The following is a 22,159-nucleotide window of genomic DNA, read 5'->3' on the forward strand; positions in this document are numbered from 1 at the left end:
GAGTTAAGACCAGCAAGTAGTTACACGTTACATGTTTAAATATGCACTAAACTTAGAGTTAAGACTAGCAAGTAGTTACACTTTACATGTTTAAATATGCACTAAATTTAGAGTTAAGACTAGCAAGTGTTCACTTTACATGTTTAAATATGCACTAAATTTAGAGTTAAGACTAGCAAGTGTTCACGTTACATGTTTAAATATGTACCAAATTTAGAGTTAAGACTAGCAAGTGTTCACTTTACATGTTTAAATATGTACCAAATTTAGAGTTAAGTCTAGCAAGTGTTCACTTTACATGTTTAAATACGTACCAAATTTAGAGTTAAGACTTTACAAATTGTCTAAGAAAAATAAAACGTTGTCGATCGGGAAGTTTTACTGGAAACTTAGTTACACGAGAGAAATTTATTCGTAATCAAAGTTCCTACAAGTTCCTTTTTATCAGGAATGGTTCAAAGTACCCCGATAAATTTATGATTTCTGTTAAATACAATTGTATCACAGTGTCTGCGTAACCCATTGGAACGGAATTCTTCTTGTTTCTGTTGAAATGATACAACTTGAATTATATCTTATCTAAGGTCGTAGTTTGCAATGTATCAACAACAGCTCCTCGTGATCACGCCCTCTTTGGTATTTTATTTTTATCCGTGTTAACTATTGTGAATAGTCTCTCTCTTCTCTGTCGATCAAAGTACAGCATAAGTAGTCATGTTTTTTAATTTTCTTTTACAGATTAACACGTTTCAGCCTTTGCACGTTACAGAGATACAGAAACAGAAGTTGTTATTTTATTAATGTTAACTGAGCATGATTAAACCACCCAGTTCACACATATTTCTACAAATGGAAACATTTTCCAGTTTTATTAGTGTTGCAAACTCGAGTATTGGCGATACGTTTGAATAAGTGGATGACCTTTGACTTTATTTAAAATACATCTTTATTTCCCAACGTTTCGGTGGTACACCTTTATCAAGGGGGGAGGCTGCTGTACAGAAGCACACACACAGAAACTTTGTGATGTTGTAATTAGCGTTCTAATTATAGTGTAAGCATAAACGTGCGTCGGGGGAGGGGACACGTACCCCCTTCAATTAGCGTTCTAATTCAAGTGTAAGCATAAACGTGCGTCGGGGAGGGTACACGTGCCCCCTTCAATTAGCGTTCTAATCCTAGTGCAAGCATAAACGTGCGTCGGGAAGGGGACACGTGCCTCCTTCAATTAGCGTTCTAATTCAAGTGTAAGCATAAAAGTGCGTCGGGAAGGGGACACGTGCCCCCTTCAATTAGCGTTCTAATCCTAGTGCAAGCATAAACGTGCGTCGGGGAGGGGACACGTGCCCCTTCTATAGATATTTTTCCACGTGGGTATTTAGCTATGTTCGGGCATGCTGGAATTTATTTCTTACAATTCGTTACTTAAGAACCAGTAGTTGACAGAGGGAAAGTTGACCGGAGGTATTTTGTAAAAAAAAAAAAAACACACCAGTGTAATGTTTCTCACATTGACGCTCCTCTTGGCGGAGGAACCGCGGAGCACTGTGGTACATACTTAGATTCTCTATGGTCACTTCCTCAACTTTATCTGGTTCCTTTCAGAAGTTGATGTTAAGTTTAATGTTAGTGCTGACTTTGATGTGTGTCTTATTTAGTTGCCAGATGCCAAGGTGGAATGTGTTTGTTTGTTTGTTTTTGAATTTCGCGCAAAGCTACACGAGGGCTATCTGCGCTAGCCGTCCCTAATTTAGCAGTGTAAGACTAGAGGGAAAGCAGTTAGTTATCACCACCCACCGCCAACTCTTGGGCTACTCTTTTAGCAACGAATAGTGGGACTGGCCGTCACATTATAACGCCTCCACGGCTGAAAGGGCGAGCATGCTTGGTGGGACCGGGATTCGAACCCGCGACCCACAGATTGCGACCTCCCTAACCACTTGGCCATGCCGAGGCCCGGTGAAATGTGGAAGAGGTGTCAAAGACGAAAATATAATAAAAAACGAACATTTTCGCATCTAAAGAGACAAAGAAAGACTTAGTAACTTAAAGAACGATGTTAACCCCTACTGTGAAGGCACAACACTTTTCACCAGTCGTTGTTTCGCACGTGAAGTTTTTGTCGACTAGAGTATTCGAAATAAACATTGTTTTGAAAACTTACTAGATTGATTTACGTTTTTTTATTACTATTGTTGTTATTTTTTAGGGCAAATCTATAAAATGGGTTATCTACGCTCTGTCTATCACGGGGAATCGAACCCAGATTTTAGGATTTTAAGTACGGAAACCGACCCACCGTTACATGTATATATATATATATATATATAGTTTGGTTACATGTTAATATATATATATATATATATAGTTTGGTTACATGTTCATGTAATACGTTAAACATCCTTATAGAATTAAATAAGTGGTTCTGTGGACACCAATAAATCATGTTTCATTACAATTAGTTGGATAGCGAGATTAAGTAACTTTAGGAAGAGGTAAGTATTAGAAGTGGACGAAGTTTCGGTGAAGGAAAGTTTTAAAAGTGGGTGAAGTTTCAGTGAAGGAAAGTTTTAAAAGTGGGTGAAGTTTCAGTGAAGGAAAGTTTTAAAAGTGGGTGAAGTTTCAGTGAAGGAAAGTATTAGAAGTGGGTGAAGTTTCAGAGAAGGAAAGTTTTAAAAGTGGGTGAAGTTTCAGTGAAGGAAAGTATTAGAAGTGGGTGAAGTTTCAGTGAAGGAAAGTTTTAAAAGTGGGTGAAGTTTCAGTGAAGGAAAGTTTTAAAAGTGGATGAAGTTTCAGTGAAGGAAAGTTTTAGAAGTGGATGAAGTTTCAATGAAGGAAAGTAATAGAAGTGGGGGAAATGTAGGTGGGGGAACGTTTTTCAAGCACGGGAAGTTTTATTGCAGGAAGGTATTAAGAATGAGTGGCATTTCTTAGCATCAGGTTAAGTTCAGTAAACGGAAAAAGTATTTGTTTATATTCTGTTCATGATCTTCAATAAACAGATGTTTACAGTAATCGATTGTTTGGTGTTGTGCTTCTGTTTTTAATCAAACTGCGGTTTCCACCAAGTGGATCTATTACCTATCTGTATTTTATTTTATTCTATTCTGCCCCATAGTGGCACAGCGGTAAGTCTGCGGACTTATAACGTTAGAAACCGGGTATCGATAGCCGTGGTGGGCAGAGCACAGATAGCCCATTGTGTAGCTTTGTGCTTAATTACAAACACACAATACTTATCGAATCCCCCCAGTGGCACAGCGGTAAGTCTGCGAACTTACAACGCTAGAAACCGGGTTTCGATACTAGTGGTGGGCAGAGCACGGATAGCCCATTGTGTAGCTTTGTGCTTAATTACAAACACACAATACTTATCGAATCCCCCCAGTGGCACAGCGGTAAGTCTGCGAACTTACAACACAAGAAACCGGGTTTCGATACCTGTGGTGGGCAGAACACAGACAGCCCTTGTGCTTAACTACAAACAAGATTGCTATTGTCACACTAAAGGATCTGTTGGTGGGTTTCTTTCATTTTGCGTGTGTCTGCTATGAGTTTCGTCGCGAAATGGGAGGATCGACAAGGTTATTGATAGGAATATATAATTAAGTTAACTAAAATAATCGTTGGAAAATATATATAAAGTGACTGTAGTCTTTAAATCGATAAAAAATATTTTACGTTAGTCTCCTATGAACCTATACACCTGAAATTTGCGAAGAAGCTTTCAGTCTAGATAGCTACTACGTGGTGTTTTCACGTAATTACCTTTACACGTACCTCGTAACAAAAAAATTAGTTTAAACCTTGAATTGTTTGTTTATTTGTTTAGGATATTTGTGAAAACTACACAATGACTATATCTAATTTTTGAAGTGATATTCGTGAGGGAGGACTATTAGTTAACAGCACCCACCGCCAACTCTTGGACTGCTCTAATAGAATAATGCATGAGATTTGACAATCACTCTTATAACGCATTCCCAGATTCAAAGTACGGAGTGCGATTTTGCGACGATGGGACGCGAACCGTGGACTTTCGACACTCTTGCCACTAATGATTGATATATTTTTACCACGTTATCTCTGTAGATTTTGCATGGATCGTTAACATTTTACAACCACGAATTACAACAGAGCGTCGGTTGATTATTCATCCCATTTTAAATCTATCCAAATCCCATGTAATAATTAGAAATATCCAAGGTTCGAGCCGCGATATGCCGCTGAACATATTACGCAGTTTCAACTGTGAAGGCGTTATAGTTGTGACAGTCAGCCCTTCTATAGCCGCGTATGCGGCTGGTACTCCTGACCGATCGCTATTACTCTGGTCAGAAACTCTAAATTAGAGACTTTGAGTTTCTGATTTAACCCATGTGTGTCACATAAGCTGCTATTTAGGCTTAAAATACTAAATAGGATTCATGAAACCAAATTTTACAATTTGCTTGATAGCTGGTAGATGTCACTACCCATTGTATGACTGGGTTGGAGGTTAATAGCTTCATCCAGGATGGCATTTTTAAAACTGATGTACATGTGATATGAGTTTTGACACGAAATATGAGAAGCAACAAAAAAAAACTTATTAAAATGAAATATACAATTAAATAAAAACAAATATGACAAATGTAGATTTTTTATTTATAAGAAGCTAGTCTATAGTTTCACTAGTTACTCTCCAACGCATATGACAGGGTCTTCCGTTCTTTACGGGTTCGATGGATGAGACAGGTAAATGAATATTAAATTAGAGTAATAATATTAATCTTCGAATTTCTCATAAATAAATCGCAAGTGCACAAAATAAAAACATACACACAAACGAAAACTGATTAGGCTTAGCTTGGGAAAACTACCAGCTTCGGTGCAAATGACGAACGTTGAAAGAAAAGAGTAGGGCAGGCAACATTTGTATACTTATACACATACAGCTATGATAGAAAACGGTTCCCCATATACTGAATGCGTGAGTTTTCTATCGGTTTAGAGATATTTTAACTTGGCAAAATGCCAAACTAAGGGCTTAAGGTATAACAAAATGTGGAAAAAGAATATATGTATGTATGTGTTTGTATGTATATATATATGTATGTATGTGTTTGTATGTATATATGTATGTATGTGTTTGTATGTATCTATGTATGTGTTTGTATGTATATATATGTATGTGTTTGTATGTATATATATATATGTATGTGTTTGTATGTATATATGTATGTATGTGTTTGTATGTATATATGTATGTATGTGTTTGTATGTATATATATGTATGTATGTGTTTGTATGTATATATATGTATGTATGTGTTTGTATGTATATATGTATGTATGTGTTTGTATGTATATATGAGACAGTCTAAATTCATGAGATTGAACCAACAATGCCAAGCCTTCGAAACCGTTGCTATTGTGATAACCTTATATGTTTTATGGACAGGTGACTGACCAATTATCTTCAACTGCCTTTCTTCCACCAACTAACCGGTCTTGGTTAGCACGTGCCTAATTATGTATGCATACTTCACTTGAAATCGGTCTGTTTGATACTGTGAGACTGCAGCAAGTTTACGGACTTTCATCGCTGAAATTTGGAGTTCGATTCTCCGCGGTAGAAACATTATGAAGTCCAATGTGGCTTTGCTCTAAAACAACTACATAAACTGTTTAACACTGTGTTTTGAAACACATCAAAGGGACAGTATATCCGGGAAGCTTTCCGTCATTTTCGGGAAGGGGGAAGGGTGTTATTACTGGTCAAGACGACTCCCAGAAGTTCCGGGATACTTAGGCTGCCTGATATATCCTAATAGGAATGGTATCTGTAGAAATAGAACACACAAAAGAATGGGGATGCAACAGCTGTTAGATATTCAACGTATAATAACTGTAATTGGGACTTTGCTTCTTCTGTTTTGTGTTCCTGGTCTGTTTGTTTGTTGAAGGTAAATAACGAAAGATATCGAAGGTTTGGAGGTTTTCCACTTAAAAGTTAAGGTCACGTAGCCTTTTATACATTCATTGCTACAGTTTGCTGCTAATCACAAAGCTACACAGTGAACTATCTGTACTCTGTCCATCACGGGTATCGAAATCCGGTTTTCAAAGTTATAAGTCTACAGACTTTCCTACGATTGCATTGTTTCATTCGTATGACCACCAAACTGCTTACTAAATGCACGTAGGAAAAATAATATGTCTGTGTTTCGTTTATTTCATTTCGTTCGTGATTTAATTTCAGTGGCTTTGACTCTAATTATTTGTTTGTTTGTTTGTTTTTAATTATGCACAAAGCTACACAAGGGCTATCTGTGCTCTGCCCACCACGGGTATCGAAACCCGGATTTTAGCGTTGTAAGTCCGCAGACATACCGCTGTACCACTGGGGGGCTTGACTCTAATATCTTCGTTACCGTTTCACAATAATGGGCAGAGGACACTAAAAGGACACTTTTCAAGTATGTTGTTTTGTTGTTGTTGTTTTTTTGGGGGGGAGGAATGGATCAGAGAAGGCTATGGGGACTGTGAGTGGCCTCTGGTAAACATAAAAGAACAAAGATTCTCTTGTATTCCTATTCATTAACATTTCCACAAGGTAAGACTAAACTGTGATTTATTGCGTATTAATACTTAATATAATATCAAAACTTGTTTGGAATATAAAGACCCACAATTCCCTGTCTGTCATTCATTTTAAAGCTGAAATCTCGCAGCAAGCAAAGTTTGGAACCAACTGTATCTTTTCGTAGTTGTTGACAATTTATGTGACAGAGAAAAAAGGGCACTTTGGGAGAATAAGGGGTTCACCCACCAACCTCCTGTACACGTCACTGCTGTTTCATTCCGTACGTACTTAACCAGATCCGTATACCATAAAATATTTGTAAACAAGTCGAGACAAATTCAAGTTTAGGTTCCTGAAAGAAACTGAGAGTCGCGGGTTCGAATCCCCGTCGTACCAAACATGCTCGCCCTTTCAGCCGTGGGGGCGTTATAATGTGACGGTCAATCCCACTATTCGTTGATTAAAAAAAATAGCCCAAGAGTTGGTGGTGGGTGGTGATGATTAACTGCTTTCCCTCTAGTCTTTCACTGCTAAATTAGGGACGGCTAGCGCAGATAGCCCTCGTGTAGCTTTGCCGCGAAATTCAAAAACAAAAACAAGAAACTGTAAGAGCAAATAACCTTTCCTGGTGTGTGTGTGTGTATCCGTATACTGCATTCGTAATGTGTTCATACACGCATGTTCCACATGTCGTCAAATATGACTTTTAATAAACAAGGATATCGTCCATTCTAGAGTTTTATGGGATACTGAACCAGGAGCCTCCTTGAAAGTTCAAATTAAGCCTTTATCATATAGATTTATACCCGTTTTCTGTAGTTAGTATAGTCGTAGAAAGGTAAACACTTCTACCATTAATGCGAAGCCAACAGAGTAAATATCAGAAACCCCTCACTCCAAGTTGTGTTCATGAATATTTGAATATTCTCTCTAATTACACTTGAGTTTATAATTATAGATTTTCACCTTGTGTAGCATTACGACTTTCTCTTACTAATTAAATATGTAGTACAGACTCAACTTATGTTACACAAATTAACCTTTTATGGTGTCTCAGTAGGTGCTGTATCTCACAAGTTCATCTGCACCGATTTCTTGTTTCTGGATGATGCTCATCAGAATCTGTAAACAATGTTTAGTTTCTTCTACGTTGCTTAGTGATGAAATACTTAATATTTGAACAACGACGTGCCATCATTTACCAATCAAATTGTCTCTTGGTGACATATTTCCATTACCTGTCCAATCACAGGGCTCGCAGGAACGGCGAATGCTTTTGACACACGAGTGATGAATCATTTAAATAGCAGCAGCTGCAATTAGAGGGCGCTTCAGAATTATTAAATCGCTATACCTTTCGTACAAACACCTATTTCCACAAAGCGTGGTAGCTGGAGAATGAAAGTAATACGTCTTTTAAAGGTTTTTCTTCTACTTCTTTGTGAATTGCCGTTAATCACATCACAGCATATACGTTATGAAATGTACAAGAAAATGTCGAATGCCTCGTGCGGGATCTCTTCTTCAGTAATAACTTCTGTAGCTGTATCTTCTAGCTTTGCCTGTTCTAGAGCATGTGTTAGAATTACAAATTGTGTCGGATTTGTATTACCTTCTCTAGAAGAGCCTATAGGCAAGAACTCTCTTGCTTTCAAGAAATTTCAGTGTCAGCTTCTTCACTCAAATATCTTTCAAAAGAGCTCCGAATGGGCGTTTTTTGGTGTTCATGGAAACTATGTAAGTTATCAAAAAAGTAAAACTAAGTTAAGCCTAATTCTGAATGTGTAATGACGTAAATAAACTGAAAATACATAAACAAATTATTCACCAACTTAATCTATATCAAATAACGAAACGGTAAAAAGTAAAACTAAGTTAAGACTAATTCTGAATGTGTAATGACGTAAATAAACTAAATATACACAAACAAACTATTCACCAACTTAATCTAAATCAAACAACGAAACGGTAAAAAGTAAAACTAAGTTAAGCCTAATTCTGAATGTGTAATGACGTAAATAAACTAAAAATACACAAACAAACTATTCACCAACTTAATTTCAATCAAACAACGAAACGGTCGTCCAAGCAACTGATATTATAAAAAAAAAGTCTCGACCTCTACTTTGTCTGCCGTATCTTAGCCAGCCTGCTATCAACGAAAGGCCTCGTCTTCATTAGGTATAGTGTGGTTGATTAATTGCATTCTGCTTTATTTTCACCCATAAGTTTTTATATTTAGATCTAGATCATGGCGTGGAACAGGTATGTGTGTTTCATACTGCTCGATAACACTAGCTCTCATTTCGTCAGAACACTTGCATTTAAGTGGGTCTCATGGGTCACACTATTATTTCGTACTTGGTTATAAATGTACCCCAGGAAAATAATTAGAAGATCTAGAATTTTCATCGTAATAAATGAAACTATGATAGTTTTGATGGTTAAAGTTTTGATTGTTAAAGTACTTGCTCATTAACGAAACTATGATAGTTTTGATGGTTAATGTACTTGCCCATTAGTAGTGTGGGTTTGAATCCATTCTGATCTCTGTGTTTCTATTTTAAAACTAGATGGAGCACCTGCCTCCTGGACGGAAGTTATGAAAATTCATGATCAATGAAAGGTTATCTTAGGACGTGAAAAGTTGCTTCCCTTATAAGTAATTAGTAAAAAAAAAAAAGAAAAAAAAACCCATAAAACTGCAGAACACAAAATGTGAAACCGCAACTTTTCATGTATCTGCCCATGGACCTAATGAGCCTCCATACCAATTTTGGTGAAGATCCATCCACACCCTGCGAAGTAGTTACATAAACAGACAACAGACAGTACTATTATATCTATATAGATAACTCTCACACACACAACAACAAGGGTTATAAGCATTTAATCATTCGGAAGCAGTTTGCTAAAGCGTTTATACTTCTTACAACACCATGTAATCCAACTTCACGATAAAACTATCACGTTAACGTCACGTGAAGTGTCTCAAATCTCTTGAGATATTATTGGGTTTACGACCGAAAATACCGTTAATAGCGAACTGATGAAACAATGCATCCTAATATTTCTAACGTACTAAAAGTGTATTTAATTAGCTATATCTTACGGCCAGGTTGATTTTTAGGTTCGCTCTAAGTAGGTTGTTTACTATTATATTATTATTCATTGAATATGATCATTTGTCTTCAATGTTTTTATTGTATTTGTACTGGCTAGCGAGTAGGGTATTTTTTTATTATTTTGTCCACATACTCTATAGATTAAAATACGTTTGGTCTGTTTTTAGTCTACACTCAACGTAATAGAGTATAAGATACATTAAAATATGACACTAGAGACACTAGTTTGATCTTTGTTTAGAATTTATCGCAAAGCTACACGAGGGCTATCTGCGCTAGCCGTCTCTAATTTAGCAGTGAAAGACTAGAGGGAAAGCGGCTAGTCATCGCCGTCCACCGCCAACTCTTGGGATACTCTTTTACCAACGAATAGTGGGATTGACCATTACATTGTAACGCCCCCACGGCTGAAAGGGCGAGCATGTTTGGTCGGATGAGGATTCGAACCCGTGACCCTCAGATTGCGATTTAAGCGACCTAATCACCTGGCCATGCCGGATCGGGCCCATAAAATTAGGCTATTGTGAAGTAAGAAATGTATCTTAATAGGTAAACAGTTGTTTTATGACACGTGTTTTTCACAAGTTAGCCATAAGTAGTGTTACCCTAACGTGTGTTTACTTTACAAAATTTTCGTATATGTGTGTGTGTGTGTGATTATTAATGTTTTTGTAATAATTGAAAATCCTTAAACAAAATTAGTCTTTAGGGGGAAAAAAAATGTTTTTTTTCGTGTCGGAATTACACATTGTAAGTTCTTATGCCTCGTACGGATAAAAATAGCCTCAGAGGTGTAGGAGGCAAATTAATAGTCGGGGGGGGGGGAGCAAGGTTTATTTACCCGAGCGAAGAGACTGAATGTGTGCCATTGGCATACCCATTCCAGCGGGTGTCCAGGTCTCGTTTCCTACGTCTCTGTATACCAGTTGATGGAAGTCTTGTGAAGAGTACTCCTTGCGTTTAAAAGTAAGGACTTGAACCTAAGCGTCGTGTAATTACAAATGAAACACACACACGGGTTTCTACATCTTTATTATTATTTTTTCTTCCCGTTATAACTTTAATCCCAAACTTCTTTTTTGGAGTCGACCAGTATACTTGGATAACTGGCCCATGTAGGACGAGAATGTTTGAACCCGTGACCCTCAGATTACGAGTCGAGCACCCTAACTACTAGGCCACATAAGGCCTTTGTACATCTTCAATTGTTATTTTTTTTGGTCATTTACAAGTGATCCATAATGTTATAATTTTCAGGGGTCGTTTATTATTTTCATCAGAGGATATAACTTCCTTTTTTTTTAAAAAACGATTTTATTTGAAAGGTTCATAAATCCTAAATACGATCAAACAGGAGAATGAGATAAATAGGAGACTAAAGTCTTACGAGATAAATATGTTATTATCCTTACAGCCTGTGGAATCATATTCTATGACGGGGACAGCAAGACAAACATCAGTACCAGTTGTGATCAACCAATCAAATACGTTCAAAGTCGACTGTAGGAACAAGGATACAACAACGAGTTTGGGTATTGTTGTTGCAATTTAGTAAGTCTATCAACCTTCAAAACGTCATCGTTACCAAATTCGTTACTAACCTATAAATTTTATTTTAAGATTCCTTATTTATTTATTTGTAAAAGCACGATCTAGTATGTTTTTTTAAGGGGCATTAGTCCCCAAAATATAACAATTTCGGTGTTTTATATGCCACATGGCTCAAAATATTTGATGATTTTTTTTGCGAAATCCGTTAAATTTAGCGTGACTCAGTGGCTTCGCGCTTTGGACTCGTAGTTGGATGGCTGTGGCCCCTCAGTGGCACAGCGAAATCCGTTAAATTTAGCGTGACTCAGTGGCTTCGCGCTTTGGACTCGTAGTCGGATGGATGTACCCCCCCCCCCAGTGGCACAGCGGTATGTCTGCGGACTTACAACGCCAGAAACCGGATTTCGATACCCATTATGTAGTTTGTGCTTAACTTCAAACAAACAAACAAACGGCTGGCTGTGAGTTCGAGGCTAGGCCGCGTAACCAGCTGTATGATGCTTGTCATATGTTAGATGGGGGGGGGGGGTAGCCTGTGATGGACTGGTATCCTGTCCAAGCGGAAATGGAGTACCATTCTCATCCGACTGTGCCACTCGGAACAGGAGCTCGAAATCCCCGGCTTATGTACTATGTAAAGGAACGGCAATAATTTAATTAACTAATAAATTTAGCATAAAAAATAATTAAATTTATTACTGTTTTCGTTGCCTAGTGCTAAGGTAGAATTTGTCTTAAATAAATTACAAAGAGTTTAACTACAAAAAATATGTCCAGCTTGTCTAAAATCACGGTGAGAGGTGTCATTAATAAATTACTACAGTAATTCAGTCTTTCAGGTTGAAATTGGCAGATAACGTCAACTTTTGTTAACGTTAGGTACGATAGATGGCGTGTATGTAAAACATATTGCCGTAATAACTACAAATATATAAGACATGTTTGAATTGCTCTGTGTTTCTCTCCAGTGAAGCTTCGGCTAATGACTTAAACGACTTGGACAGTATTAAATGTCTACATCTGGAGAACGGACTAGGATTGGATACTGGCGACGTGGTCCACATCGGCCTGAGAGTAACAACAGGCAACATACTTTCTGATGGTGTATCTCAGTGTCCTGATAACTATGTGATCACAGGTATATATATATATATATCCACTTGTCTATCTTCTATCTAGCTATCAATAGCTATACACTATCAGATGTCTTTCTTTCTCAACTTGTCTGTCTTCTATCTATCTATCAATAGCTATACAATATCAGATGTCTCTCACGCTCCACTTGTCTGTCTTCTATCAATAGCTATACAATATCAGATGTCTCTCTCACGCTCCACTTGTCTGTCTTCTATCAATAGCTATACAATATCAGATGTCTTTCTTTCTCAACTTGTCTGTCTTCTATCTATCTGCCTAACAACTCAGTAATATAGAAATATCTGTGTTTATATTTCAGTCTTCCAGCTAGGCATTAAAAAATTAAGACTAAATACATTAAATCTACGGCGCTTTTAATTGGGTTCAAAATACACGTGTCATTTCCTTAACAAAAACAAATACCTTTCATCGATATCTTCTCAGGATTTGTTCATCTTTCCATCTGTCTGTATTTCTATTTTTTCTATCTATTTATTTATCCTTTTCTCTCTGTCTGAAGAAGATTAAAAAAAAAAACACGAAATAATCTCTTTCAAAAAGAATCTTCCAACAACAATAAAGGATCATATAAAAATAAAAGCATTGTTCTTTTTCGTAACAGCGTTTTCAGATACTGACGTATATTTTGGCAACGTGGATTACGCCACCTGTGTGCGTCTGATGAACTACTGGGTTGTGGACTACAGCGACTGTTGGGTGAAGAAAAGAGGCAGCGGAAATTACAGAGGTCAAACTGATCCTAACTTGCCTTGGAATTTTGAATGCCCCCGAGCGGGATCAGAACCAAGAATTATCGTGGGGTTTGTATTAAACAGTGGCATGATAATGAAATGTTGTAAACTTGTAAATTTGAAACTCTAAACCTGTCAGTGTCAGAATGTCCGTTTCGTCACTTTTATTTATTAATGAAATGGGTAAAGCATAATAAAAAACAGTTCAATAAATTACGCTGGAGTTTTCGTTCAGAACAATTAAAAAATTGGTGATTCACATAAAAAAATGTTGATAAGATTACCGCATTCAACAGTGGGGATCTGTATTCAACTCTAGCGCATTTAACAGTGGAGGTTCTATGTTCAACTCTAGCGCATTCAACAGTGGGGGTCTGTATTCAACTCTAGCGCATTCATCAGTGGGGGTCTGTATTCAACTCTAGCGCATTCAATAGTGTAGGTTCTGTATTCAAATCTAGCGCATTCAACGGGGGGCGGGGTCTGTATCCAACTCTAGCGCATTCAACAGAGGGGTTCTGTATTCAACTCTAGCGCATTCAACAGGGGTTTATGTATTCAACTTTAGCTCATTCAACAGGGGGTCTGTATTATTTTTCATCCACTTCCCCAAAGCGCTTGGGTTTTGTGTATTTCCTATAATACGGTCGCGAGTTCGAATCCCGTCACCGAACATGATCGCTCTTTCAGTCATGGTGGCGTTATGATGTGATGGTCAATCCAATTTTTCGTTGACAGAAGAGTAGCCCAAAAGTTAGCAGTGGATGACGTTGACTAGAGGTCTTCCTTCTAATTTATCAATTCTAAATTACGGACGATTAACGTGTAGCTTTTCGCGAAATTTAACATTCAAGGCTCATTATTGCAATGTTCTTGGTACATATGATTTCAATGACGTTTCCTTTCATTTTTATGATGCTAGGATTCAGGAGTTCACAAAATACGATGGATTATTTTAATCCCTTTATCAAATGTTTGTTTTTCAGCGTGGTTTTCATATGTTTTGTGAAAACCCAAACAAGATTATCTTCGTCACTAATTTTGTACTATTGGACTAGAGGGAAAGAAGCTATACAGCAGTACCCACCGCCAACTCGTGGGCTACTCTTATCTGACCGAGTAGCGGAATTTAACCGTCAATGTTCCCCGGAGAGAAACCAGTAAGTCTACGGATTTACAACGATAAAATCCGGAGTTCGATTCCGCGTGGTGGACACAGCAGATAGCCTAATGTGGCATTTATCTGAAAAAACAAACAAACAAATTAATCATCACTGTCATAGCGCACCTTCGACAAAGTCCGAGCATGTTTTACCACTAGGCCACGCCTCTTTGCATATTTTATTAATATTTCCCCTTTATTCAATTTGTTTTACCACTAGGCCACGCCTCTTTGCATATATTATTAATATTTCCCCTATATTCAATTTGTTTTACCAGTTAGCTAACCAAATCATTTCGCGTTATTACTATCAATTTCTACGGACATAAAAAAAGATTTTTTTTTTAATTTTCCGTAGAACAAGTTAATGAAATATAAAATAATAACAGGATTTGAAATTGAAATTAATTACATGATTTTTTTTTAGAAAATTATATAAACTTTTAAATATCTAAAATACATTTCGAGTTTTTGTGTATTGGTTCAACACTACAGTGTACAAAAATGTGTTCAAAACAACAAACCTTGGAACATAAACACGTGTTCTCATTCAATATTTCTATTTCATAGATTTAAATTTGTGCAGATACACCTTTTATGGTTCATTATTTCTATGCCTTATTATTTTGGTTTGTGTAAGTACACCGTTTTTATGGTTCCCATAATTGTTAGTGTGTGTTATATATATTCTACCTATGTTGATTAACATTGTGTTAACAATGTGTTGATTAACAGTGTGTAAACATTCTCTTGGTATAATTAACGTGAAAATAGACATGTTATGTTAATTAACAATGTGTAAACATTCTCTTGATATAAATAACGTGGAAATAGACATGTTATGTTGATTAACAATGTGTAAACATTCTCTTGATATAAATAACGTGGAAATATACATGTTATGTTGACTAACAATGTGTAAACATTCTCTTGATATAACTAACGTGGAAATAGACATGTTATGTTGATTAACAATGTGCAAACATTCTCTTGATATAGCTAACGTGGAAATATACATGTTATGTTGATTAATAATGTGTGAACATTCTCTTGATATAATTAACGTGGAAATAGACATGTTATGTTGATTAACAATGTGTAAACATTCTCTTGATATAATTAACGTGGTAAAGTTTTAACAGTTTATACGATCATCTTTGGTTGTTAATTATCGAGATTACAATAAAAAGCACATTAATACTTGAACGATATACTGTCTTCTTGACAACAGATTTTGACTTTTACAGTAAGTAGAACACCATGCTCTTTAGACAATCTGAAACCAACTGAATCCCAACTCCACAGACAATGCCTAAAACAACGTTGTGATAGATTACTTCAGAGACAGAAAAGCAACATATTTTCAACAATTTTAGCAGGTAAGTATCTTGTTTTCCACATTAGAGCAACGAATAATTATTTCAATGACCCGGATGCTGAAGACTTGACGTCATCGATGTGATTCGTGTCAGTGTCAACAGCTGAGAATCAGTGTCGTGACAACTAGGTGACGTCTAGTATATATCTAATATTTACGTATTATTAGGTACAGCTCACCATGAATTTCTACACTTGTAGAACACCTACAACCGAGAATTGTAGTTCGTATTTAATAGCTTCATATTGTTTGATATACTTCTTTGAGCAACCACGTCGGTCTTGCCTTGAATTACATGTTTCCTGTTTTACTCAAAAGAGGGCACCATGATACATAATATTTGATAACCTATTTATTTATTGGGTGGTTGAGATATTTCTTGGTTAATATATAAACATTTGTGTATTTGTTTCCTTTAAAACAAAGCCACACTGGGCTATCTGCTGTGTCCACCGCGGGGAATCGAACCCCGGATTTTAGCGTTGTAAATCTAAACTTACTGCTGTGCCACCGTTTGTTTGTTTGTTTTTAATTATGCACAAAGCTACACAAGGGCTATCTGTGCTCTGCCCACCATGGGTATCGAAACCCGGTTTCTAGCGTTGTAAGTCCGCAGACATACCGCTGTGCCACTGGGGGCGCCACCGTTGGACACATCTGTGTAATCGACGCTAGACACAAAACAACCCCACTGATCCAAGATAGCGTTTGAATTATAATTAGCTAATAAAAATATAAATAGCGTACAGTTACTAATAACTAACATATATTTAGGTAAAAACGATCGAACAGAATTTTTAAGAATGTTCTTTCTCTATACAAGAGTTAAAAAAGAAAGATTTCTTCATCCATAAAGTTTAAAATGCAAAAGTTGATAATATGTTATCCCCCCCCCGGCGTGTGTATTGGTTTTTATTAATCGAACAAATAGTTCATTTCTAATTAATATTATTTCACTGGGTGAGAAACTTAATAATTTCTTATTATCTTCACCACTGGCGCCATCTATTTGCATTCTAGTTTACGAAGCGTAGCGTCTTTATAAAATGTCGGCTTTCTTCAGCAGTGTGTCGTAAACACTCACAACACAAACGATTGAAATTACTTTATAATAAAAGTTTCGTAGAATAAAAAAGAGTTAATTCATATACATACAAAAAATCTACACAATGTTCAAACGTGTATAATCAGAAATATCTTCTACTTGAGTAAATTTTAGGAAGGGCTTATCAATCGAAAATTATTCTTATTTACTGATAAACAATTAAGATTGTTTACTTATCCCCATCTAGTGGCGAGTTTTGAAAAGAGGTTTACAACAGTTCAACTTGCAGATGTTACAATATCAGCAACAATATCATTCGATTAAACAATTGTATGATAAAAGTATAAATTTAGGATAAATATAACAGCACTCCTGTATATTTATTAATAGTTAGATTTTAATATTCTGATAAAAAATAAGTTATTTGATTTTTTAAGATTTAAATATTTTTTCTGGCATCTAGTTTAGACTTACCGCTGTCCCACAGGGGGACAAAAAATGTTCAACCAGATGAGTGGAACCTTTCAGCCTTGTTGAATTCTGTCGACGAGTCTCGTCAATGTAGGTACTGTTGTATTTACTATATTTAATGCGGAACGATCGTTTCGAAGCTTGTGTTATTAATTTTTTTACACTTGATAAACTTTAAACTGAGAAAAGTACTTAGTTAACTAGCAGTTGCAAGCCTGGCCAACGAGGCTTAATGTTCGTTAGGACCATTTTAACTTCAATCTAGGCCTAGATCTGATCTAGAATAAAAACTAAACATCAATAGAACTAGACAGGGGCTCACAACTTCGTGTTTTTCGATAAAGTTCCTGTAAATTATTCTGTTTTGATAGTCAAATAAACCAAAACACTCGAGAATGAATTTCATAACCGTACGGATTTTATTTCCAATTGAGAAAGAAAAATAATTACACTTTTGTAGACAAAAATCAAAAAAGCACTATTGGAAAAATTAAAATTGGTTTGCTCTGTTCGCTGAGATAAATAAACACATTTATTTCTCGTGTTCATCTTTATATACTTGAAAATAACCAATATATATTTGTCAAATATGAACACGGTTCTCTAAATTATCAATTTGCTGATAAAATAATCAGAAAGCAGGAATTACAGATTATATTGTAATGGTCTACTTATCCTGATTTTATTTGTTATTATCAGGATGAAACTTTTTGTTGTATTTCAATGCAATACGATGTAAGTGTTCAGATTCCACGAAACAAGGAACAAAAGAATAAAGCTTTAGTGGATTCAAATTCGATGACGAGGAACCCACTTTGAGACTAATAATGGCTGGAGACGGCTTGAATGATGACAAAACCTTGTCGAAACGTTGTACATTTGCTGTTGTATTAAAGTTTTTCTTCATTACCCATTCAAGCCGTCTCCAGCCATTATAAAGCTTTAGTGGAAAACAAAGGTTGAGAACATCTGGAAAATTATATCTTAACGATGGGTACACAAATGTTTGTATACTCATCTTGTATACTTTGCTATAATAACCACTAAACCGAATGTTGTTCAGTTACAAATTAAAACAGAAATCATTAATTTATAAATAATATCTCCGTCTTTTTCTTCTTCTTTATCTTACGTGTATCCATCGTGATTTTTCAGATCATGTGCTAAATTTGCTTCCATTTTCATATCTACTCCTGACCAGGAGTGTGCTATTAATCTTTAACAGCCTGTTCAGATAAAGGTCGAAATTCTGTGATACATCGGTATGAACTTGTTCTAATTTGTGAAACATATAATAGTTAACAGTAAGGTCTTTTTTGCACCATTTCAAGATAAATTTCTATTGACTTTTGGATATTTGTTAAAAATCAATCAAAAGGCCCGGCATGGCCAGGTGGTTAAGGCGCTCGACTCGCAATCTGAGGGTCGCGGGTTCGAATCCCCGTCACACCAAACGTGCTCGCCCTTTTAGCCGTGGGGGCGTTATAATGTGATGGTCAATCCCACTATTCGTTGGTAAAAGAGTAGTCCAAGAGTCTAGTCTTACATTGCTTTGAATTAGGGACAGCTAGCGCAGAGAGCCCCCCTTGTAGCTTTACGCGAAATTCAAAAAACAAACAATCCAATCAAAATTTGACAGAAAAGGGTTGTTTATATTGTTTCGTGCATTTTTTTAGATCAGCAGTTTTTTCATTTGAATAATTCTAAGAAACACAATATAAAACTGTAATAAGAATTACGAAACGTTTCACATGATAACACTTTATAATACAAATGTATTGTTTCTAATCTATCATGGCTACAATAACTAGATCAACAATTTCAATAAATCGTGAAAGAAATAGCTATATAAGATAACAGTTTTAATGTTTAGATTATGGATGTAATAACGACAGAGTAAATCTCCAAAGCACATGCGCTGGCAGTTCACTAATTACGAATAAATTTAATCTTATGCATTCGATGGAATATGATGTCAAAGGGTAATGAAATTGAGATCACGATTCGTGAATAATTTAAAACAAAATTAGAACTTTCTCGGCTTTGGAAAAATTATATTTATATCTAAATACACGAAGACAATCTTTCAATTTCCAAAAATATGTTTTTTTAGAATTATTATATATGTTCCTTTTTTAAAATGATTCCTATTTATTTCGAATTACTGCAAATAGCATTTATTCCTTTTTTTTATTAATGAATTTAAGATACTCTGGAACAAATATATTTCTTTGATTCAGAAAACTAATTTTAAGTTTTGAATTTGTTTGGGAAGTTAGCGTGTTATTTACAAAAATTATCCAATTTCATTAATAATTTTTTTTTTGGGGGGGATGAATTCGTTCATCTTTAGATAATATACATAATTGAATAATATTTTTCATCAAAGTTACAAAATTCTTAAATTTAGATTGGTTAATTTCTATTTTTGACAACAGCTCTTTTGATGTGACTAATTATCAGAAATATATCGTACAATTGTAATGATTTTATTAATTTATAATAATAGTAAAACAATGTGGAATGAAATCCACCTGGTCAATGGCGGAATTACAGCTAAGATGTGAGGTTGGACAAAGATTTTTATTAAGTTTTTGCTTGTTGAAAATATATAAGGATTTTGACTCGGGTGCCTCAATGTTTAGGGTACCTGATAAAAGCCCCCTTCGCCTTAAGTCTCTCGGTCACTATGCCTATGTACATGGTGTAAAATAGTTTGATTAATCTGGAAAGTAATTTATTTATTTTTTCATATCGAAAGAAAATATACTAATGTTTAGTTTAAAAATCAAACGTTGTCGATATTTCACCATCAAACAAACACCACAACAGTTACATATTGAGAAATTATTCGGCGACTTGAACACCTAATATTGGTGAAATATAATTTGGCAAAGTTCTGTCTCCTTCAATTAATTCAGAAACGAATACGTAGTGAACAATCATCACAAAAAACGAAACGATATTTAAGAATTACTCAATTACCAAATGCAAGCAATCAATCGCTACTTTTTTTAGGTATCACAAATCTACCACTGAAGATGTACTTGCTTAGTGACTGTTACGTAACATTGGCAACAATAAATAAACAGTCCATTGAATCACAAAATGACGAACGTGTGTAGTCATCGTTACTACCACAAAGTCTAACAATGGTTCCATCAGCTAGGCTCCAAACTTTAAGACAATAATACTAAAGAACTATAACAGCCTTTTTTTATTTATACATATTTGTTTTGTTTTGAAGTACTTAACAATTATCTGGGTATAAGGTCCAGAAGTAGAATTTCTCCAATTTAAAAGTAGTGTAGTACTGTGGATCACTACAAAGTTATTACAAAGGTCAAAAATTCGAATCAGAAGACAGAGTATTTTCGAAGAACATTTTCATCAGGAGATCATTCTTTGAAAAGGGTTAAGATTAATGGCTGGTTTTTATATTACTGTAATCATTTCATGGTGATTATCCTACAGATAATAATGGTTGATTTTTGAATCCTTATAATCATTCCTTTATGCTGTATTCCTACAAATAATTGTAAAACAGCAAAGATATAATTTCATATTTAGAAATCGCCAATCATTCATGGATACTTGTTCAATGTTTGGAAGGTGTTGGAAGTACTGTCTTCTTAACTCTGTATCCTGTATCAATCATGCCATCAATCTCTCTACACGTTGTATCTCATGACGTAAGAATCAGAAGCCAAATTAAGATCTGGTAGATGAGCGTCCTCCCAAAGTCTTGATTCTGCAGTTCCTCCATTAAACACCACTTCTGAATTTACTGATGATGCAACCGATTCCTGGTTTTTATCGAGCTTTTCCTGCTGATTTTGGTTGAGAGGTGCGTAAGAGTCAAAACTGGAGATGGGATTTCTATATATTTTTCTCGCCTTCCCTTTGACAGACTGGCCGAGATGAGTCTCTATAACTACTTCCAGGATCTCTGATCCAATTCGTCTTTGGGTCTGCAAGCTATGAGATTCCATTCCTTTCTGGTATTGGAAGGATGATGCTAGTCTCCTACGGTGACAAACAACTACCAAGGTTACAGCCACACCAATCAACACACCCAGAACAATGGGTAGAGCAACCAATAGGGGATTAGTTTGATTATTCCAGTTTTCTGACATTTTTGTCCAACCAACCGAATGGCTTAGTCGAGCTGAATATAAAAATGAAACTCACAGTGAAAAAAATACTGTTATTTAAAGTAAAAACGTACCATTAATACATCTCTATTTTAGCTATTGGTTCTAATACAAAATGTTTTGAATATATCCGTTTTATTCTGGGAACAACTAGGTATTGTTTAATCTTTCCGTTTTGAAAATAATGTAATTTAAATTATTGTTTCATTAAGGGATTATGAAACACAAAAATGTGTTAAATTATTAAGAATTGAGTTTAGACTCTGATCCCTATGTTTTTCAGTTACAGTTTCGGTTTAAATGTCATAACATAAAATTAAAACATGCAGGAAACAGTCCAAAAGGTCTATGCACTGTTCTCACTCCAGACGGATTATTAGTGACTTTAAAGTTAATAAGCTTTCCTTCGGCCATACGCTACCGAATAAATTGTCGATTGAAATAAAAAAATTAAAATACTATAATTTGTTTAGATCAGTAAAATTACCAATAAAAGAAAATTAAAAATGCTTCAAGATGACTATTTAAAATTGTTATTTTTTTACTTCAGAAATAATATGTTTTGTTAGAGAAAATACAAATAATATAATACAAAATAAATAAACTCCATACAGTTTAGCCCCCCCCCCAGTGGCACAGCGGTATGTCTGCGGACTTACACCGCTAGGAACCGGGTTTCGATACCCGTGGTGGGCAGAGCACAGATAGCCCATTGGGTAGCTATGTGCTTAACTTCAAACAAACCGTCCAATTTTGCTTCTTTCGACTTAAGATCCACGACACTATTTATGATTGAATAAATATATATATATATATT

General features: G+C 35.6%; 2 protein-coding genes across 11 annotated transcripts in view; one reads left to right on the plus strand and one right to left on the minus strand.

Annotated features, from left to right (window-relative positions):
• The window catches only part of LOC111087903, a 22,151-nt gene extending 7,571 nt beyond the window's left edge, over positions 1–14,580 (plus strand). For 2 of the 3 annotated variants that reach the window (XM_022396253.1, XM_022396254.1), the window contains exons 2-4: positions 11,107–11,243; positions 12,212–12,381; positions 13,003–14,580. In XM_022396253.1, coding sequence (XP_022251961.1) covers positions 11,125–11,243; positions 12,212–12,381; positions 13,003–13,262 — 549 coding nt within the window. In that variant the 5' untranslated portion in view covers positions 11,107–11,124 and the 3' untranslated portion in view covers positions 13,263–14,580. Of the gene's footprint in view, positions 1–7,962; positions 8,305–11,106; positions 11,244–12,211; positions 12,382–13,002 lie in introns of those variants that run through there. The other variant, XM_022396252.1, reaches the window with a different exon arrangement.
• A 4,934-nt stretch (positions 14,581–19,514) lies between these two features.
• LOC106467988 (fibroblast growth factor receptor-like 1) overlaps positions 19,515–22,159 on the minus strand; it is a 69,805-nt gene continuing 67,160 nt past the window's right edge. For all 8 annotated transcript variants that reach the window (XM_022396257.1, XM_022396263.1, XM_022396262.1 and 5 more), the window contains one exon: positions 19,515–21,356. In XM_022396257.1, coding sequence (XP_022251965.1) covers positions 20,860–21,356 — 497 coding nt within the window. In that variant the 3' untranslated portion in view covers positions 19,515–20,859. The remainder of the gene's footprint in view (positions 21,357–22,159) is intronic.

Source organism: Limulus polyphemus, unplaced genomic scaffold (assembly GCF_000517525.1).
Source record: "Limulus polyphemus unplaced genomic scaffold, Limulus_polyphemus-2.1.2 Scaffold2821, whole genome shotgun sequence".
Taxonomy (NCBI): domain Eukaryota; kingdom Metazoa; phylum Arthropoda; class Merostomata; order Xiphosura; family Limulidae; genus Limulus; species Limulus polyphemus.